This window comes from Macaca nemestrina, chromosome 1 (genome assembly GCF_043159975.1).
Source record: "Macaca nemestrina isolate mMacNem1 chromosome 1, mMacNem.hap1, whole genome shotgun sequence".
In the NCBI taxonomy this organism is placed as follows: Eukaryota; Metazoa; Chordata; class Mammalia; order Primates; family Cercopithecidae; genus Macaca; species Macaca nemestrina.
In genome coordinates this window covers 31457935-31474840 of record NC_092125.1, presented here as the reverse complement: position 1 = coordinate 31474840, position 16906 = coordinate 31457935, and the positions used below count along the sequence as shown (strand labels likewise).

The window sequence follows — 16906 nt, the reverse complement described above, 5'->3', positions numbered from 1 at the left end:
CCACTGCCTGGTTATTGCTTATATTCATTCAAGGCCCAGTGGTCTACAGTCAGCAGTTGGCAAATACAGCCAGGCATGTGTCCTTCCCTAAAGGCAGCAAGTTCCCCCAGGCTCTGGGTGGGTCCGGAGATGCCATCTGGGAGTCAAGTCCTAGAGTCAAGAACCTTAGGAATCTAGCTGGTACTCTGTTCTACTGCAGCTGAGCTGGCACCCAAGCCATAAGACAAAGTCCTTCCCACTTTTCCTCTCCCCTTTCTTCTAACACAGTAGTCTCTCCCTGCGGCAACCACTGCCCAAACCCACAGCAAGTACCACCTGGCTTCTGCTGATATTCACTCAAGGCCCAAGGGCTCTGCAATCAGCCTGTGGTGAATACTGCCCAGCATGGGTCTCTCCTTTCAGGGCAGTGGGCTCTCCAGGTCCAGGCAAGACCCAGAAATGCTCTCCAGGAGCCAGGCTTAGAATCAGGGACCTCAGGATCCTGTTTGGTGTGCCACCCCACTGTGGCTGAGCTGGTACCCAGGTTGCAAGACAAAGTCCCATTTACTCTTCCCTCTCCTTTCGTCAAGCAGAAGGTGTCTCTCCCCATAGTCACTACAGCTGGGGAATGTTCTGGGTCACCCTTGAAGCCAGCATGGCTCTGAGTCTCACCCAAGGCCCGCGGTGAGTACTGCCTGGGTATCACCGATGCTTATTTAGGACCCCAAGGGCTCTTTAGTCAGCAGGTGATGAATCCTGCCAGGACTGGGTCCTTCCCTTCAAGGCAACTGGTTCCCTTTTGGCCCAGGATATGTCTAGAAATATCACCTTGGAGTTAGGGCCTGGAATGGGGGCCTCAGGACTCTGCTTGGTGCCCTGTTCTACTGTGGCTGAGCTGGTATCCAAGTTGCAGGATAAAGTGTTATTCACTTTTCCCTCTCTTCTCCTCAAGCAGAAGAAAGGAGTCTCTCCCAGAGCTGTAAGCTATGTCACCTGGGATTGGCAGAGGGGTGGCAAGCACTCTCATGGCCATTCAGGCTAGTGTCTCACTCACTAGGTGACGTGCACCCCGAGACAACTGGCTCTGATCCCTGCATAGCACTAGGACTTGCCCAGGAATTGCAGACCTCGTGGCATAGATGGCCTTTCAAGTTTATTTAGGATCCCATAGCACTTTAGCCTGTAGTGGTGGGGCCTGCTGGAACTCAGATTCCAACTGTTGGGATGTGCGTCCCCTCTGGCTAGTGCTGGTCTAAATGCTGCCTCCATGGGTGCCAGCTGAATTCTGCCCCATGTTGCTTTCTACTATGATGGGAAGCATTGAGCTGTAGTGCAAAGTCCCACAATCACTGTGCTCTCCCTCCCTCAAGCATACAGATTCTCTGTCTGCACTGTGTGGCCATTGCCAGGGGTATGGGGGAAATGTGGTGTAGGCAGTTCAAAACTGTCTTTCCTGCCCTCTTCAGTGCCTCTTTCCTTAATATGATGTTAAAATGAGGTACTGTGATTGCTTACCTGATTCTTGGTTCTCATGTTGGTGCTTTTTTTGTATGGATAGTTGTTCAATTTGGTGTTTCTGTGGGGTGGGGTGGACAGTGGAGGCTTCCATTTGACTATCTTGCTCTGCCTCTTGTCTTTGTCTTGTCATGTGTGTGTTTCTGTCCATTCTTTCAGATGCAAGACTGACTCTGAAAAAATATATTGCAAAAGTCTCTTTAGCTGTTACTGACACTGAAAAGGGATCAGGGAAACTCCTTAAGGAAGACAAGGTACTGTATTGTGATTATTGCTTGTTCTGTGGTGTTTTGAGAATTTTGTCTTTTATTTTAATTTTTGCACTGATGTTCTAAAGGCACGTAGTGGTCCTTACTTCCTCTTTCCTCCCTCTTTCTTTCCTTCTTCCCTCCTACCTTCCCTTCCTTTCTTTATAAACCTCTAATAGAGGATAGTCTGATCAAAACTAAAATAAATAGTATTAAAGAGTGACATAGAGATGTACTAAGTATCAAACCCAGCGACATGGCTGAATCTTAGAAATGTAATATTGAGTAAAAAAAAAAAAATCAAAGACTACATAGATTTTTATAAAGCTCAAAAACAAGCAATTACAAACTATATAATTTAGGGATGCCTACATATGGGAATAAAACTATTTAAAAAGTCAAGCGAAGGGATAAGCACAGATCATAGTTATCTCTTGAAGGCAGTCAGGGGGCTGGGATGGGGAGGGACAGAAGCTGCATTAATAGTACTGGTAGTGTTCTGGTTCTTCTGTTGAGTAGTAGGGTCCAAAATAATACAATGGAAATATTCATTTCATTATTTTGCTTCAAAACTGAGATATACATTATATATTTTGGTATATATGTACATGTACAAACATATTGCATATTATTTAATGTGTCAAATTTTCCAGAATGGGAAAAAAATACACAGATATAAACATAGTAATTTTAAAGCCCACTTGCCCACTCTAAGTACTATCTAAGCATTCCCTGTGGAATAGTTTAGTGCTCCGAATGTACATTTAAAAAATATACTGAGGGTATCAGAAATGTATTTTGGTTTTAAATTATTTCCTATATTTTTGTGCAGGATGCTCTGTGAATTTCCTGTGACCTATTATTCAGATGAAAAAGAATTGGGTATTGCTAAAAGTATAAGATATCACCAAGTCTAAGCATTTGATAAGTTATACATTTTCTCTTGTGTCTTGTAGAGTACTCTACAAAATCTCTTGTGAAACAAATAAAATGTAGGAAAAATTCTGTTAGAATAGCTTTTGGAGCTATCAGATCTGCAAAAAGCAAAATTTTCCTGACACAAAGAAATAGTGCTTTGTCAAACTAGTTACTAGAACATTCTTATTTTAATTTTTAAAAATTTGATTATTTGAACTAGAAATTATTATGTATACATAGTAATAATTAGAAAAAAATCAAAATGTCTAAAGCAAGCCTAATAGTTTTTCCTTTTCTATTTCTATTCTTATTACGCACTCTGTGGTTCTAATAACAATTTTGTGTTATGTTTTTCCTTTCACTTATATAATCATATGTATCCATACACATAATAGGAATTTTATGAAAGATTTTGTTTTTATAAAAATGAGATCACACTTATATATATTATTCAATTTTACTTTTTTTCTTCTTCATAAGATATTAAGGACACCTCTAAGTCTACTTCCTTCTACATACTTCTGCATATTCTACTGCTTGTTATTTAACAGTGTGGACAGGACATACCACAAATGTATTTATTTATCTTTATTATTACAGATCATAGTACAATAAACATCTTAAATCAGACATCAGAAATTTGCTGCATATGTGCAATGAGATAATTTTACAGTGCAAACTGAGAGATTTTCAGTAAGGTGGAACTTTTCTTGTATTTCTTGAACTTCCTCCTGTGAACCATTTGAGAGGGAATAAAATATCAGCATTGTCTTTTGAGTTGCATGCAACTCATACCATCCACCTATTCTTTTCTGGTCTTTACAAGTACTTCTTTTAGTCACAGGGCTTAACAAAAATGAAGAATTAGGGAGAAAGTGTAGAATGGTACCAGGCTTCATGACTCTTGATGGTGAGTTTTATTGTGCTCATATTCCACTAATGTTAGAGCTGCAGTGTCCAATATAATAGACACTAGCCACATGTGACTATTCAAATTTGAATTATTTAAAATTAATTACAATTTAAAATGTAGTTCCTTAGTCACCCTAGCCACATTTCTAGTGCCCAATAGCTATTTATATCTAATGACTACTGTATTGGACAATGCAGGTACAGAATATTTCTATCATCACAGAAAGTTTGGTTGGTTTAGAACTCTGCTGGTTTTAAACCAGCAGAACACGTGCTGGTTTAGAGATACTGTTGAGTTTTATTTTTCAGTAAATAAGTGGAGAGCAAACTCTGTATTTCTGTCCCTAGAATACCATCCTCAGTGCATGCCGTGCAAAAAATGAGTGGTTGGAAACTCATACAGAAGCTTCCATTAATGAGCTTTTAGAGCAGAGACAACAACTAGAAGATACTGTGACTCCTATCTTCGCAAAAATGACTACACCACGTAAGTTTTGGATAAAAGGTGGTTTGAATGTCAGAAGGGATGAAAATTAAGTTCAATGTTGTTATTTCTGAGATATTCTGATTTTAACAATCTTCATTAAGTAGTCATTAACATTGTTACAAGCACTAATCTATGATATAGTTCCCTAGTTTCATTATTTTCAATATTAGTAATAACTAATAATAACTGAATTCTTTCTACAGGAAATGTCTAATACTAATCTTAATGTTACCATTATCAGTCATTAAATTTTATGTGATTACTGTCGCTTTGCTTTGATTTTTTTTTTTTTTTTTTTTTTGAGGCAGAGTCTTGCTCTGTTACCCAGGCTGGAGTGCAGTGGTGTGATTGTAGTTTACCGCAGCCTCCAACTCCTGGGCTCAAGTGATACTCCTGCCTCCTGAGTAACTGGGACCACAGGCGAGCATCACCATGCTTAGCCAATTTTTAAATTTTTTATGGAGATAGGGTCTTGGTATGTTACTCAGGCTGGTCTTGAACTCCTGGCTTCATGTAATCCTCCTGCCTCAGCCTCCTGAAGTGTTGGCATTACAGGTGTGAGCCACCACACTGGGCCTGTCTTTGATTTTGATACTCATCTAGGAAGTATCTCCTCCTGGGAGATAGGGTGGCAACATTTTATTTTATTTATTTTTATTTTTATTTTTTTCTTTCAACATTTATTTTAAGTTCCAGGGTACATGTGCAGGATGTGCTGGTTTGTTACATAGGTAAACGTGTGCCATGGTGGTTTGCTGCTCAGATCAACCCATCACCTTGGTATTAAGCCCAGCATCCATTAGCTATTCTTCCTGATGCTGTCCCTCCCCCAACCCATACAGTGTATGTTGTTCCTCTCCATGTGTCCACGCGTTCTCATCATTCAGCTCCCACTTACAAGTGAGAACATACGGTGTTTGGTTTTCTGTTCCTGCATTAGTTTGCTGAGGATAATGGCTTCCAGCTCCATCCATGACTCTTAAATGGACATGGTCTTGTTCCTTTTTATGGCTGCATAGTATTCCATGGTATATATGTTCCACATTTTCTTTACCCAGTCTATCATTGATAGGTATTTGGGTTGATTCCATGTTTTTGCTATTGTGAATAGTGCTGCAATGAACATACATATGCATGTATCTTTATAATAGAATGATTTATATTCCTTTGTGTATATACCCAGTAATGGGATTGCTGGGTCAAATGGTATTTCCATCTCTAGATCTTTGAGGAATTGCCATACTGTCTTCCACAATGGTTAAATTAATTTACATTCTCACCAACAGTGTATAAGAATTCCTTTTTGTCCACAACCTTGCCAGCATCTGTTGTTTCTGGACTTTTTAATAATTGTCATTCTGACTGGCATGAGATGGTGTGTCATTGTGTTTTTGATTCGCATTTCTCTAATGATCAGTGATGTTGAACTTTTTTTCATGTTTGTTTACTGGCCACATGAATGTGTTTTTTGTTGTTGTTGTTTGTTTGTTTGTTTTTTTGAGGCAGAGTCTCACTCTAGTCACCCAGGCTGGAATGCAATGCTCACTGTAACCCCCGCCTCCTGGGTTCAAGTGATTATCTTGCCTCAGCCTCCTGAGTAGCTGGGATTACATGTGTGCCACCATGCCCAGCTAATTTTTATATTTTTTGTAGAGAGGGGGTTTCACCATATTGGTCAGGCTGGTCTTGAATTCCTGACCTCAGGTGGTCCACCCAGCTCAGTCTCCCAAAGTGCTGAGATTACAGGCATGAATCCACCATGCCCGCCCTTTTTTTTTTTTTTTTTTTTTTTATGTTGTCTTTTGAGAAGTGTCTGTTCATGTCTTTTGCCCACTTTTTAATGGAGTTTTTTTTTTTTTTTCCCTTATACATTTGTGTAAGTTCCTTGTAGACTCTGGATATTAGACCTTTGTCAGATGAATAGATTGCAAAAATTTTCTATAGGTTGTCTGTTCACTCTGATGATAGTTTCTTTTACTGTGCAGAAGCTCTTTAGTTTAATTAGATCCTATTTGTCAATTTTTCCTTTTGTTGCAATTGCTTTTGGTGTTTTATTCATGAAATCTTTGCCTGCGCCTATGTCCTGAATGGTATCGCCTTGATTTTCTTCTAGGGTTTTTATAGTTTTCAGTTTTACATTTAAGTCATTAATCTATCTTGAGTTAATTTTTGTATAAGGTGTAAGGAAGGGGTCCAGTTTCAGTTTTCTGCATATGGCTAACCAGTTTTCCCAACAACATTTATTAAATAGGGAATCCTTTCTCCATTGCTTGTTTTTGTCAGGGTTGTTGAAGATCAGATGGTTGTAGGTGTGTGGTCTGATTTCTGAGTTCTCTATTCTTTTTCATTGGTCTATGTGTCTGTTTTTATACCAATACCATGCTGTTTTGGTTACTGTAGCCTTGTAGTATGGTTTGAAGTTGGGTAGCAGGATGCCTCCAGCTTTGTTCTTTTTGCTTAGGATTGTCTTGGCTATTCAGGCTCTTTTTTTGTTCCATATGAATTTTAAAATAGTTTCTTCTAATTCTGTGAAGAATGTCGATGACAGCTTAATGGGAGTAGCATTGAATCTATAAATTTTTTGGGCAGTATGGCCATTTCATAATATTAGTTCTTCCTATCCATGAACATGGAATGTTTTTCCATTTGTTTGTGTCCTTTCTGATTTCCTTGAACAGTGGTTTGTAGTTCTCCTTCAAGACATTGTTCACTTCCCTTGTCTGCTGTATTTTTATGTATTTTATTCTTTTTGTAGCAATTGTGAAGTGGATTTCATTCATGATTTGGCTCTCTGCTTGCCTGTTGTTGGTGTATAAATATGCTAGCAATTTTTGCACATTGAGTTTGTATCCTGATAGTTTGCTGAAGTTGCTTATCAGTTTAAGAAGCTTTTGGGCTGAGATAATAGGATTTCCTAGATATAGGATCATGTCATCTGCAAACAAAGATTATTTAACTTCCTCTCTCCCTATTTGAATACCCTTTATTTCTTTCTCTTGCCTGATTTCCCTAGCCAGAACTTCCAATACTATGTCAAATAGGCATGGTGGAAGAGGGCATCCTTGTCTTGTGCTGGTTTTCAAGGGGAATGCTTCCACCTTTTGTACATTCAGTATGATATTGGCTGTGGGTTTTTCATATAGGTTTCTGATTTTTTTGAGGTACGTTCCTTCAATACTTAGTTTATTGAGAATTTTTAACATGGAGAGATGTTGAATTTTCTCGAAGGCCTTTTCTTTGTCTATCAAGATAATCATGTGGTTTTTGTCTTTAGTTCTGCTTATGTGATGAATTACATTCATTGATTTGCATATGCTAAACCAACCTTGCATCCTGGAGATGAAGCCAACTTGATCATGGTGAATAAACTTTTTGATGTGCTGCTGGATTTGATTTGCCAGTATTTTATTGAGGATTTTTGCATCAATGTTCATCAGGGATATTGGCCTAAAGTTTTCTTTTTCTGTTGTATCTCCACCAGGTTTGGGTATCAGGATGATGCTGGCTTCATACAATGAGTTAGATAGGAGTCCTTCCTTTTCAATTATTTGGAATAGTTTCAGTAGAGATGGTGCCAGCTCTTCTTTATGCCTCTGGTAGAATTCAGCTGTAAATCCATCTGGTCCTGGGCTTCTTTTTAGTTGGTAGTTTATTTATTACTGCCTCAATTTCAGAACTCATTATTGGTCTATTCAGGGATTCAGTTTCTTCCTGGTTCAGTCTTGGGAGGATGTATGTGTCCAGGAATTTATTCATGTCTTCTAGATTTTCTACTTTATGTTCATAGAATTGTTTATAGTATTGTCTGACAGTTGTTTTGATGTAGAATCAGTGGTGATATCATCCTTATCATTTCTGATTGTGTCAATTTGATTCTTCTCCTTTATTAATTTAGCTAGTGGTCTATTTTATTAATTTTTTTTCCAAAAAACCAGTTCCTGGATTCATTGTTTTTTTTTTTTTTTTTTTTTTTGAAGGGTTTTTTGTGTCTCCATCTCCTTCAGTTCTGCTCTGATTTTGATTATTTCTTGTTTTCTGCTAACTTTGGGGTTTGTTTGCTCTTGGTTCTCTAGTTATTTTAGTTGTGGTGTTATGTTGTTAATTTGAGATCTTTCCAGCTTTTTGATGTGGGCATGTAGTGCTGTGAATCTCCCCCTTAACTCTGCTTTAGCTGTATCCCAGAGATTCTGGTACATTGTCTCTTTGTTCTTATTAGTTTCAAAGAACTTCTTGATTTCTGCCTTAATTTCAGTTTTTACCCAGGAGTCACTCAGCAGCAGGTTATTCAATTTCCATGCAGTTGTGTGGTTTTGAGTGAATTTCTTAGCTTTGAGTTCTAATTTGATTGCACTGTGGTCTGAGAGACAGTTTGTTATGATTTCAGTTCTTTTGCATTTGCTGAGTTTTTTGCTTCTGCATATATGATCAATTTTTGAGTAAGTGCCATGTGGTGATGAGAAGAATGCATATTCTGTTGTTTTTGGGTGAAGAGTTTTGTAGATATCTATCAGATGTGCTTGATCCAAAGCTGAGTTCAGGTCCTGAATATCTTTGTTAATTTTCTGTCTGGATGATCTTTTTAATATTGTCAGTGGGGTGTTAAAGTCTACCACTATTATTGTGTATGAGTCTAAGTCTCTTTGTAGGTCTCTGAGAACTTACTTTATGACTCTGGGTGCTCCTGTATTGTGTGCATATGTATTTAGGATAGTTAGCTCTTCTTGTTGAATTGAACCCTTTACTGATATGTAACACCCTTCTTTGCTTTTTTTTTTGAGATGGAGTCTTGTTTTATCACCCAGGCTGGAGTACAATGGTGCAATCTCGCCTTACTGCAACCTTCGCCTCCTGGGTTCAAGAGATTCTCCTGCCTTCCTCTCCCAAGTGGCTGGGATTACAGGTGCCCACTTCCACACTCGGCTAATTTTTGTATTTTTAGTAGAGACTGGGTTTCACTATGTTGGCCAGGCTGGTCTCGAACTCCTGACCTCAGGAGATCCACCAACCTTGGCCTCTCAAAGTACTGGGATTACAGGCATGAACCACCGTGCCCAGCCCCTTCTTTGTCCTTTTTGACCTTTGTTGGTTTAGAGTCTGTTTTGTCAGAAACTAGGACTGTGATCCCTGCTTTTTTCCTGTTTTCCATTTGCTTGGTGAATTTTCCTTCATCCCTTTCTTTTGAGCCTATGTGTGTCTTTGCACATGAGATGGGTCTTTTGAAGACAGTGTACTGATGGGTCTTGGATCTTTATCCAGCTTGCCATTCTGTGTCTCTTAATGGGGGGCATTTAGCCCATTTACATTTAAGGTTAATATTGTTATGTGTGAATTTGATCCTGTCATCATGATGCTTGCTGGTTATTTTTGCAGACTTGATTATGTGGTTGCTTCAAAGTGTCACTGGTCTGTGTACTTCAGTTTGTTTTTGTAGTGGCTGGTAATGGGTTTTCCTTTCCATATTTAGTGCTCCCTTCAGAAATTCCTGCAAGGCAGGACTGGTGGTGACAAATTCCCTCAGTGTTTGCTTGTCTGAAAAGGATCTTATTTCTCCTTTGCTTAATTTGGCTGGATAAGAAATTCTGGGTTGGAAATTCTTTTCTTTAAGAATGTTGAATATTGGCCCCGAATCCCTTCTGGTTTTAGGGTTTCCACTCAGAGGTCCACATTAGTCTGATGGGTTTCCCATTGTAGGTGACCTGGCCTTTCAGTCTGGCCTCCTTTAACATTTTTTCTTTCATTTTGACCTTGGAGAATCTGATGATTGTGTGTCTTGGGGTTGATCTTCTCATGGAGTATCTTACTGAGGTTCTCTGGATTTCCTGAATTTGAATGTTGGCCTGTCTTGCTGGGTTGGGGGAAATTCTCCTGGATAATACCCTGAAGTATGTTTTCCAACTTGGTTTTATTCTCCCTGTCTTTTTCAGGTACCCCAATCAGTCATAGGTTTGGTCTTTTTACATAGTCCTATATTTCTCAGAGGTTTTGTTCATTCCTTTTCATTCTTTTTTTCTGTATTCTTGTCTTCCTATTTCAAAAGATAGTCTTCAAGCTCTGACATTTTTTCTTCCTCTTCATCTGTTCTTCTATTGATACTTGTGATTGCATTGTGAATTTCTTGCATCGTGGTTTTCAGTTCCATCAGGTCAGTTATGCTGTCCTCTAAACTGGCTGTTCTGGTTATCAGCTCCTGTATTGTTTTATCATAATTCTTAGCTTCTTTGCATTGGGTTACAATGTGTTCCTTTAGCTTAGTGAAGTTTATTATTACCCACCTTCTAAAGCCTACTTCTGTCATTTCAGCCATCTTGGCCTCAGTCCAGTTCTGTGCCCTTGCTGGAGAGGTGTTGCAGTCACTTGTAGAAGAAGAGGCACTCTGGCTTTTTGAGTTTTCAGCATTTTTGCATTGAGTTTTTTCTCATCTTTGTGGGCTTATCTACCTTTGAGTTTTGAGGTTGCTGACCTTTGAATGGAATTTTTTTTGAGGTCTTTTTTTGTTGATGCTGCTGCTGCTGTTGCTTTCTGTTTGTGTGTTTTTCTTTTAAAAGTCAGGCCACTTTTCTGTAGGGCTGCTGCAGTTTGCTGGGGGATGGCTCCAGAAAACTGGAAGTTGCCTTGATTTTTCCTCTACCTGGAGGTATCAGCAAGTAAAGGCTGTGAAACAGCAAAGACAACAGCCTGCTCCTTTCTCTGGGAGCTTTGTCCCAGTGGGGTATTGGTCTGTTGCCAGCCTGGAAGCTCCTGTAGGAGGTATCTGAAGACCTGTGTTGGGAGGTCTCACTCAGTCAGGAGGGATGGGATAAGGGACCTTCTTAAAGAAGCAATCTGGCTCCTTTTTGGTAGAGCAGGTGTGCTGTGTTGGGGATAGCCCTTCCTCATCCAGACTGCCTGGACTCTCCAGAGCCAGCAGGCTGGAAAGGCTGTTGACTGAAGTGCAGAGACATCAGTCATCCCTCCCCACAGTGGCTCCATCTTAAAAGAGATCAGAGTTATGTCTGTATAACCCTGGCTAGAGTTGCTGTAATTCTTGCAGGGAGGTCCCACCCAGTGAAGGGGGATACATTGGGGTCCCATTTAAAGAAGCAATCTGCCCACAATCTGGCACAGCAGCTGTGCTGCGTTGTGCAGCACTCCTCCTCATGAGGACTTCTTGAACGTCTCAGAGATGGAAGGCTAGAAGGACTGAGTTGAACAAACTGCAGAAATGGATGGCACCTGCCTCTACCCCCGGGAACTCATCCATCTCAGGCAGTCTCCAGCCTGTTGTGCTGTCTGGCAGCAATTCCAAGGTGGTGGCTCTTGACTTGTGAAGTGCCGCGGAAGTGGGGCCCACAGAATGACACTGCTTGGCTCTCTGGATTCAGCCCTATTCCTAGGGGAGTGTACAAATGGATCTCCTGCCTTGCTGGGATTCCTGGGGCCAGAGTATGGAAAACTCCAGGGTCTCTGTGTGAGCCTGAGCATCTGCTTTGCCAGGACTCCGCGTAGGTCTGTGTATCAGACTCAAGGCTCTGGTGGCATAGGCTAATGAGGGGATCTCGTGATCGGTGGGTTGCAAAGATCTGTGTGAGAAGTGTGGTTTCTCACTTTTCTTACTCCTGCAGCAGATAAGCCACACATACATTGTGCATGGTCACACAATCACTTACTGCTTCTCTTGGCTGGGGTTGGGGGTTCCTTTGGTTCTGTGCCACTCTTGGGTAGGCCATTGCCCCACTCTACTTTTCTTCATTCTTTCTGGGTCAAGCCATTTGCCTAGTTGGTCTCAATGGAAGAACCTGGATATTTCATTGGAAAGTGCTGAATTCACTCACCGTTTTTATTTTCCATGAGAGCCATGGACTGCAGCTTTTTCTAGTCGGCCATCTCAGTTCCTCTTGGTAGCATTTTAAAAAGCAGTTTAAGTATTATAATTCTATATTTGGGGAAAAACCTACTGTGGGAATACTGTCCTAAGAATCAGGAAGGTGAACATATCAGAATCTTGGTGGCAGGCACACCCCTAGCATTTAAAAAAAATAATAGCTTTATTGAGCTATAATTCTCACACCATAAAAGTAATCATTTTAAAGAGTACAGTTCAGTGGTTTTCAGTATATTCACAAAGTTGTGTAATTATCACCCTTATCTAACTTTTGAGTTTTACCTCTCTGAAAAGAAACCCTATAGCTATTAGCAGTCACTTCCTATTCTTCCCTTCCTCAAGCCCTGGCAACCACTAATCTACTTTCTCTCTTGATGAATTTACCTTCTCTGAACATTTTTTTTAACTTTTTTTTTTTCTGGGGGCAGGGCAGGTTGGGTTAGGATGGCTGCCCTCAGGACATGCCCCTCAACATTTTATAAATGAAATAATATAATATTTTGTTGACTTTCGTGGTGGCCTCTCTCACTTGGCATAATATTTTTAAGGTTCATCCATGTGGTAACATGTATCAGTACTTCATTCTGCTTTATGGCTAAATAATATTCCATTTTGTGGGTACAAGTTTAATCTATTTTTTTTTTGAGATGGAGTCTCACTCTGTTGCCCAGGCTGGAGTGCAGTGGTGTGATCTCGGCTCACTGCAGGCTATGCCTCCTGGGTTCATGCCATTGTCCTGGCTCAGCCTCCTGAGTAGCTGGAACTACAGACACCTGCCGCCATGCCCGGCTAATTTTTTATATTTTTAGTAGAGATGGGGTTTCACCGTGTTAGCCAGGATGGTCTTGATCTCCTGACTTCGTGATCCGCCCGCCTCGGCCTCCCAAAGTGCTGGGATTACAGGTGTGAGCCACCGTGCCTGGCCCAAATTTAATCTGTTTATCAATTGATGGAAATTTGGGTTTCCACTCTTTTGGCTATTATAGATAATGCTGCAATGAACTGTTGTATGAAAATTTTTCTGTGGTCACATGTTTTCCTTTTTCTTTGGTATATTGCTGAGTTACAAACTGATTTCCATTTTATATTCCCACCAGCAGTACATGAAGATTCAAATTTCTCCACATCTTTGTCAGCATTTGTCATTATCTTTTTAAAAAAAATTAGCCATCCTAGTGGGTATGAAGTGGTATCTTAATGTATTCTGATTTGCATTTCCCAAATTACTAACAATTTTAAGCATCTTTTCATGCTTACTGGCCATTTCTGTATTTTCTCTGGAGAAATATATATTTGAATTGCTTGCCCATTTTTATTTTTTCTTTTCCTGGTCATTAAAGGGAAGAATCTTTTCCTTCCTTTCTTTCTCTCTCTCTCTCTCTCTCTTTCTTTTCTTTCTTTCATTTTACGACAGGCTCTCACTCTGTTGCCCAGGCTGCAGTGCAGTGGCACAGTTATAGCTCACTGCAGCCTCAACCTCCCTGGGCCCAAGCGATCCACCCACCTCAGCCTCCCAAGTAGCTGGGAGTACAGGGGTGTGCCACCACACCTGGCTAATTTTTCTACATTTTTGTAGAGACAGGGATTTGTTATATTTCTTAGACTGGTCTCAAACTCCTGGGCTCAAGTGATTTGCTTCTACCTCGGCCTCCCAAAGTTCTGGAATTACAGGTGTGAGCCACCACACCTGCCCTTGCCACCTTTAGATTGGATTGTCTTTTTATTTTTTAGTTGTATGAGCTCTTTTTGTGTTCTGGATACAAGTCTCTCATCAGAAATATGATTCTGTTTCCTCCCATTCTCTGGATTGTCTTGTCATTTTCTTAATTATGTTTTGGAACACAAAAAACTTTATTTGGATTGAGTTCAATTTATCTGTTTTTCCTTTGTTGCTTCTGCTTTCTGTGTCATATCTAAGAAACCATTGCCAATCCAAGGTCGCCAAGATTTAATTCTATGTTTTCTTCTAAGAGTTTTGTAGTTTTAGCACTAATGTTTAGTTCTGTGATATATTTTGAGATATATATACATATATGTATAATGTGTGTGTACATGTGTGTGTGTGTGTGTGTATATATATGTATTAGGCCATAGGGGTCCAATTTAATTCTTTTGCATGTGTATAATCAGTACCTAAGATTTTTATGTTTATCAAAAGGAGTTGTGGATTTTTAAAGGTTAAGACACTTAACCCAGTCCAGGTATTACAGTATGACAGAATGCTTCTTGCCATCTAGAACTAATATGAATTATATGATCTGTTGAGCACACCCATAGCACTCACCTAGGAGCCTACCACTTAGTTTGTGAGTAGAACATACCTGAAAAGATAATCTAAGTGCTCTGTATGATCAGAGAAGCCTAAGTATAAAGAGAAAGCATCACGAAGAAAGAAGAGTTTCCTGAAAGGATGGGTAGCCAGCGTGAAGTAGGAAGGAAATTCTGGAATGAAAACACAATATTATGATCAAAAGTGGAAATGTGGGAATAAGGAAGTGGCCAGTACCCATCTGGCTGATTGTAGTTGAGTCTGTGTCAAGGTACATTAGAAATGTAGAAAATAGAGGTATTGAAAAGTTAACATGTGAACATTTTATTGAAACTACTAAATTGTAAACGTAGAAGTTTAGGCTTTATTTTTTGGGGCAGCGGGATGCCATTTAAAGGCTTTGGGGTGGGAGAGAAGAGAGATTAAGTAGGGGAGGATAATCTGGCCTAGTTTGTAAAATGGATTGGAGGGAGAGGAGACTAGAGAAAGTGAGATGAGTATAGTTTAGGAGTGAGATAATTAAGACCTGAATTATTTTTTATTTTTTAAGATTTTGTGTTTTGCTTAATTTGTTTTTCAATTACTTTTTTTATTTTTTTATTTTTATTTTTTTAGATACAGGGTCTTGCTATGTTACCTAGGCTGAACTTGAATTCCTGGGTTCAAGCAGTCTTCCTGCCTCCGCCTCCTAAGTAGCTGGGACTGTTTGATATACAGTTATTCCCACCTCTCTACCAGTACCATTAACCTGGCCCAGCAATCCCCCCTCCTTCCCTTCTCACCTATGAAGATTTACCTCTCCCCCCCAACCCTCTATATCACGTGTTCTCTAAGCACCTTCACATCATAGAATGTTAGATCTTGATGGAACCTCTGAAATGAACCCTGACTTCGCAGTGAAGAAAGTGAAGAGGACAGAGGTTTAGCATTTATTCAAAATTATTCTCGTCAATGGCAGAACTAAGGATAATAATACTGATTATATGGGAAATGTGACCTCACAGCTTTAAACATAATGAAAAGGAGAGACTATTTGAATGACATACCAACAACACCAGGGTTGAATTAGTAGCTGGTTCAGGCTGGGACAATCTAATTATTCCATGCTTATTGTCTTAAAAAGTGGCTTCATTTTGTTTCATATTGCAAACTAATTAAATGTAATTTTAAAATCTGTTTCCTTTCAGGTCAAGTGAAAAGTGCTAAATCTATAACAAGCCATGACCAGAAGAGAAGTCAAGATGATACCTCCCACTGAACATACGCTTTGTAAAAGGCCACATTTTCTTCTAGTATCTGAAAGACAAACCTATTCATGCCATTTGAAATCGAGAAAACAGATGTGGGTTTCTTTAAGTATTTAAGTACAACATTACATCACCCTTGTTTTGTTTGACCTGTTCAGCATGCTTATGTCTGGACCCTCTGGCCTCACCTCTGCTCCTCCAAGCCCAGCCCCATGTGAGTTTCACGTGCTCCTTCAGGAAAGCACTTGGGTATAAATCATTAGGCTTTAAGAACTACTCAGAGAATCTAATAATTTTCTGTGTAATTGAGGCATTCCATATAAAGGGACATATTTGGCTATTTCCAGAGAAAAAAATTGTTCTCCCTCTCTAAAAAGGAAATCTTATGGAATGACACTTGGAGCAAGGAAATATTAAGACTGGCGTAGATTAGGAGCCTCTGGGTACAGCTATCACTTTTTATGTCCAAATTAAAATTCACCTGTGAGGTGGGATATACCTCTGAGTAAAACTCCTCTTTATCTTTGACCTCCTTCTATCTGTCAATTAATTAACACAAATCTGTATAGTTCTTAGATTTAGAAGAGTTCTCCTATTCTATAAGGCTGGCAATACAGATATTGTAACTGGACTGAAGGTCATTTCCCCTCCCATTCTGTTTTATATTTCCTAGGTTTTAAGTACCATAGTTGGTTTCATATTGGTGGTTTGGAAAGCCTTTTTTCTAGTTTATTTAATCAGGCGCCTCAACCTTCTCTTACGTTGTGACTTTATGGAAAAGTTTTGTAGAAAAGAAAATGGTTTTTAAAAAGCATTTATTGTTTGTTCTTATGACTTTCTCTTCTTTGTCCTGTTCTGAAAGCCAGTTTTCCCTTATGGGAGAAGGAAAAGGAATGGGTAATTCAGTAATACTTGGTCAGTTGACATGTATTTAACCATGGTTTTGAGATAACTCTGTTTTAAATGTCTCCCAAAATTTTAAGTTTTTTATCTTTTTAATGTATGAGCAATTCAGTTTCAATTTTTTAAAGCAAAAGAATACTGCAATAACTTTCACCCACCTTTTTGGCCGACCCAGTGGGTGTTTATGGAGCAGTACAAAGAAGACCTGTGTTTGCTCCTTTTTCTTTTCTTCCTTCCTTCTCCCTTCTCCCTTTTCCCTTCCCTTCCCCTTCCCTTCCCCTTCCCTTTCCTTCCCTCCCCTTCTCCACCCTTCCCCTCCTTTCCTCTCTCTTCCCTTCCCCTCCCCTCCCCATCTTCTTCTCTTTCCTCCTCCTCCTCCCTCTCCTCCTCCTCCTCCCTCTCCTCCTCCTCCTTCTTCTTCTTCCTCCTTCTCTTCTCTTCTCTTCTCTTCTCTTCTCTTCTCTTCTCTTCTCTCTCCCCACCCCCACAACCCCTTCTTGACAGGGTCTCCCTCTCTTGCCCAGGCTGGAATGCAGTGGAGTTATCATGATCATAGCTCACTGTAAC

At 39.8% G+C, this 16906-nt stretch overlaps 1 protein-coding gene across 5 annotated transcripts in view; it reads left to right on the top strand.

The window, feature by feature from the left end:
• LOC105484442 (ankyrin repeat domain 45) overlaps window positions 1–15712 on the top strand; it is a 59057-nt gene extending 43345 nt beyond the window's left edge. For 3 of the 5 annotated variants that reach the window (XM_011746028.2, XM_011746026.3, XM_071075775.1), the window contains exons 4-6: window positions 1654–1748; window positions 3921–4059; window positions 15377–15712. In XM_011746028.2, the coding sequence (XP_011744330.1) occupies window positions 1654–1748; window positions 3921–4059; window positions 15377–15447 (305 nt within the window). In that variant the 3' untranslated portion in view covers window positions 15448–15712. Of the gene's footprint in view, window positions 1–572; window positions 664–1653; window positions 1749–3920; window positions 4060–15376 lie in introns of those variants that run through there. The other 2 variants (XM_071075787.1, XM_071075792.1) reach the window with 1 other exon arrangement.
• The last annotated feature ends 1194 nt before the right edge of the window (window positions 15713–16906 follow it).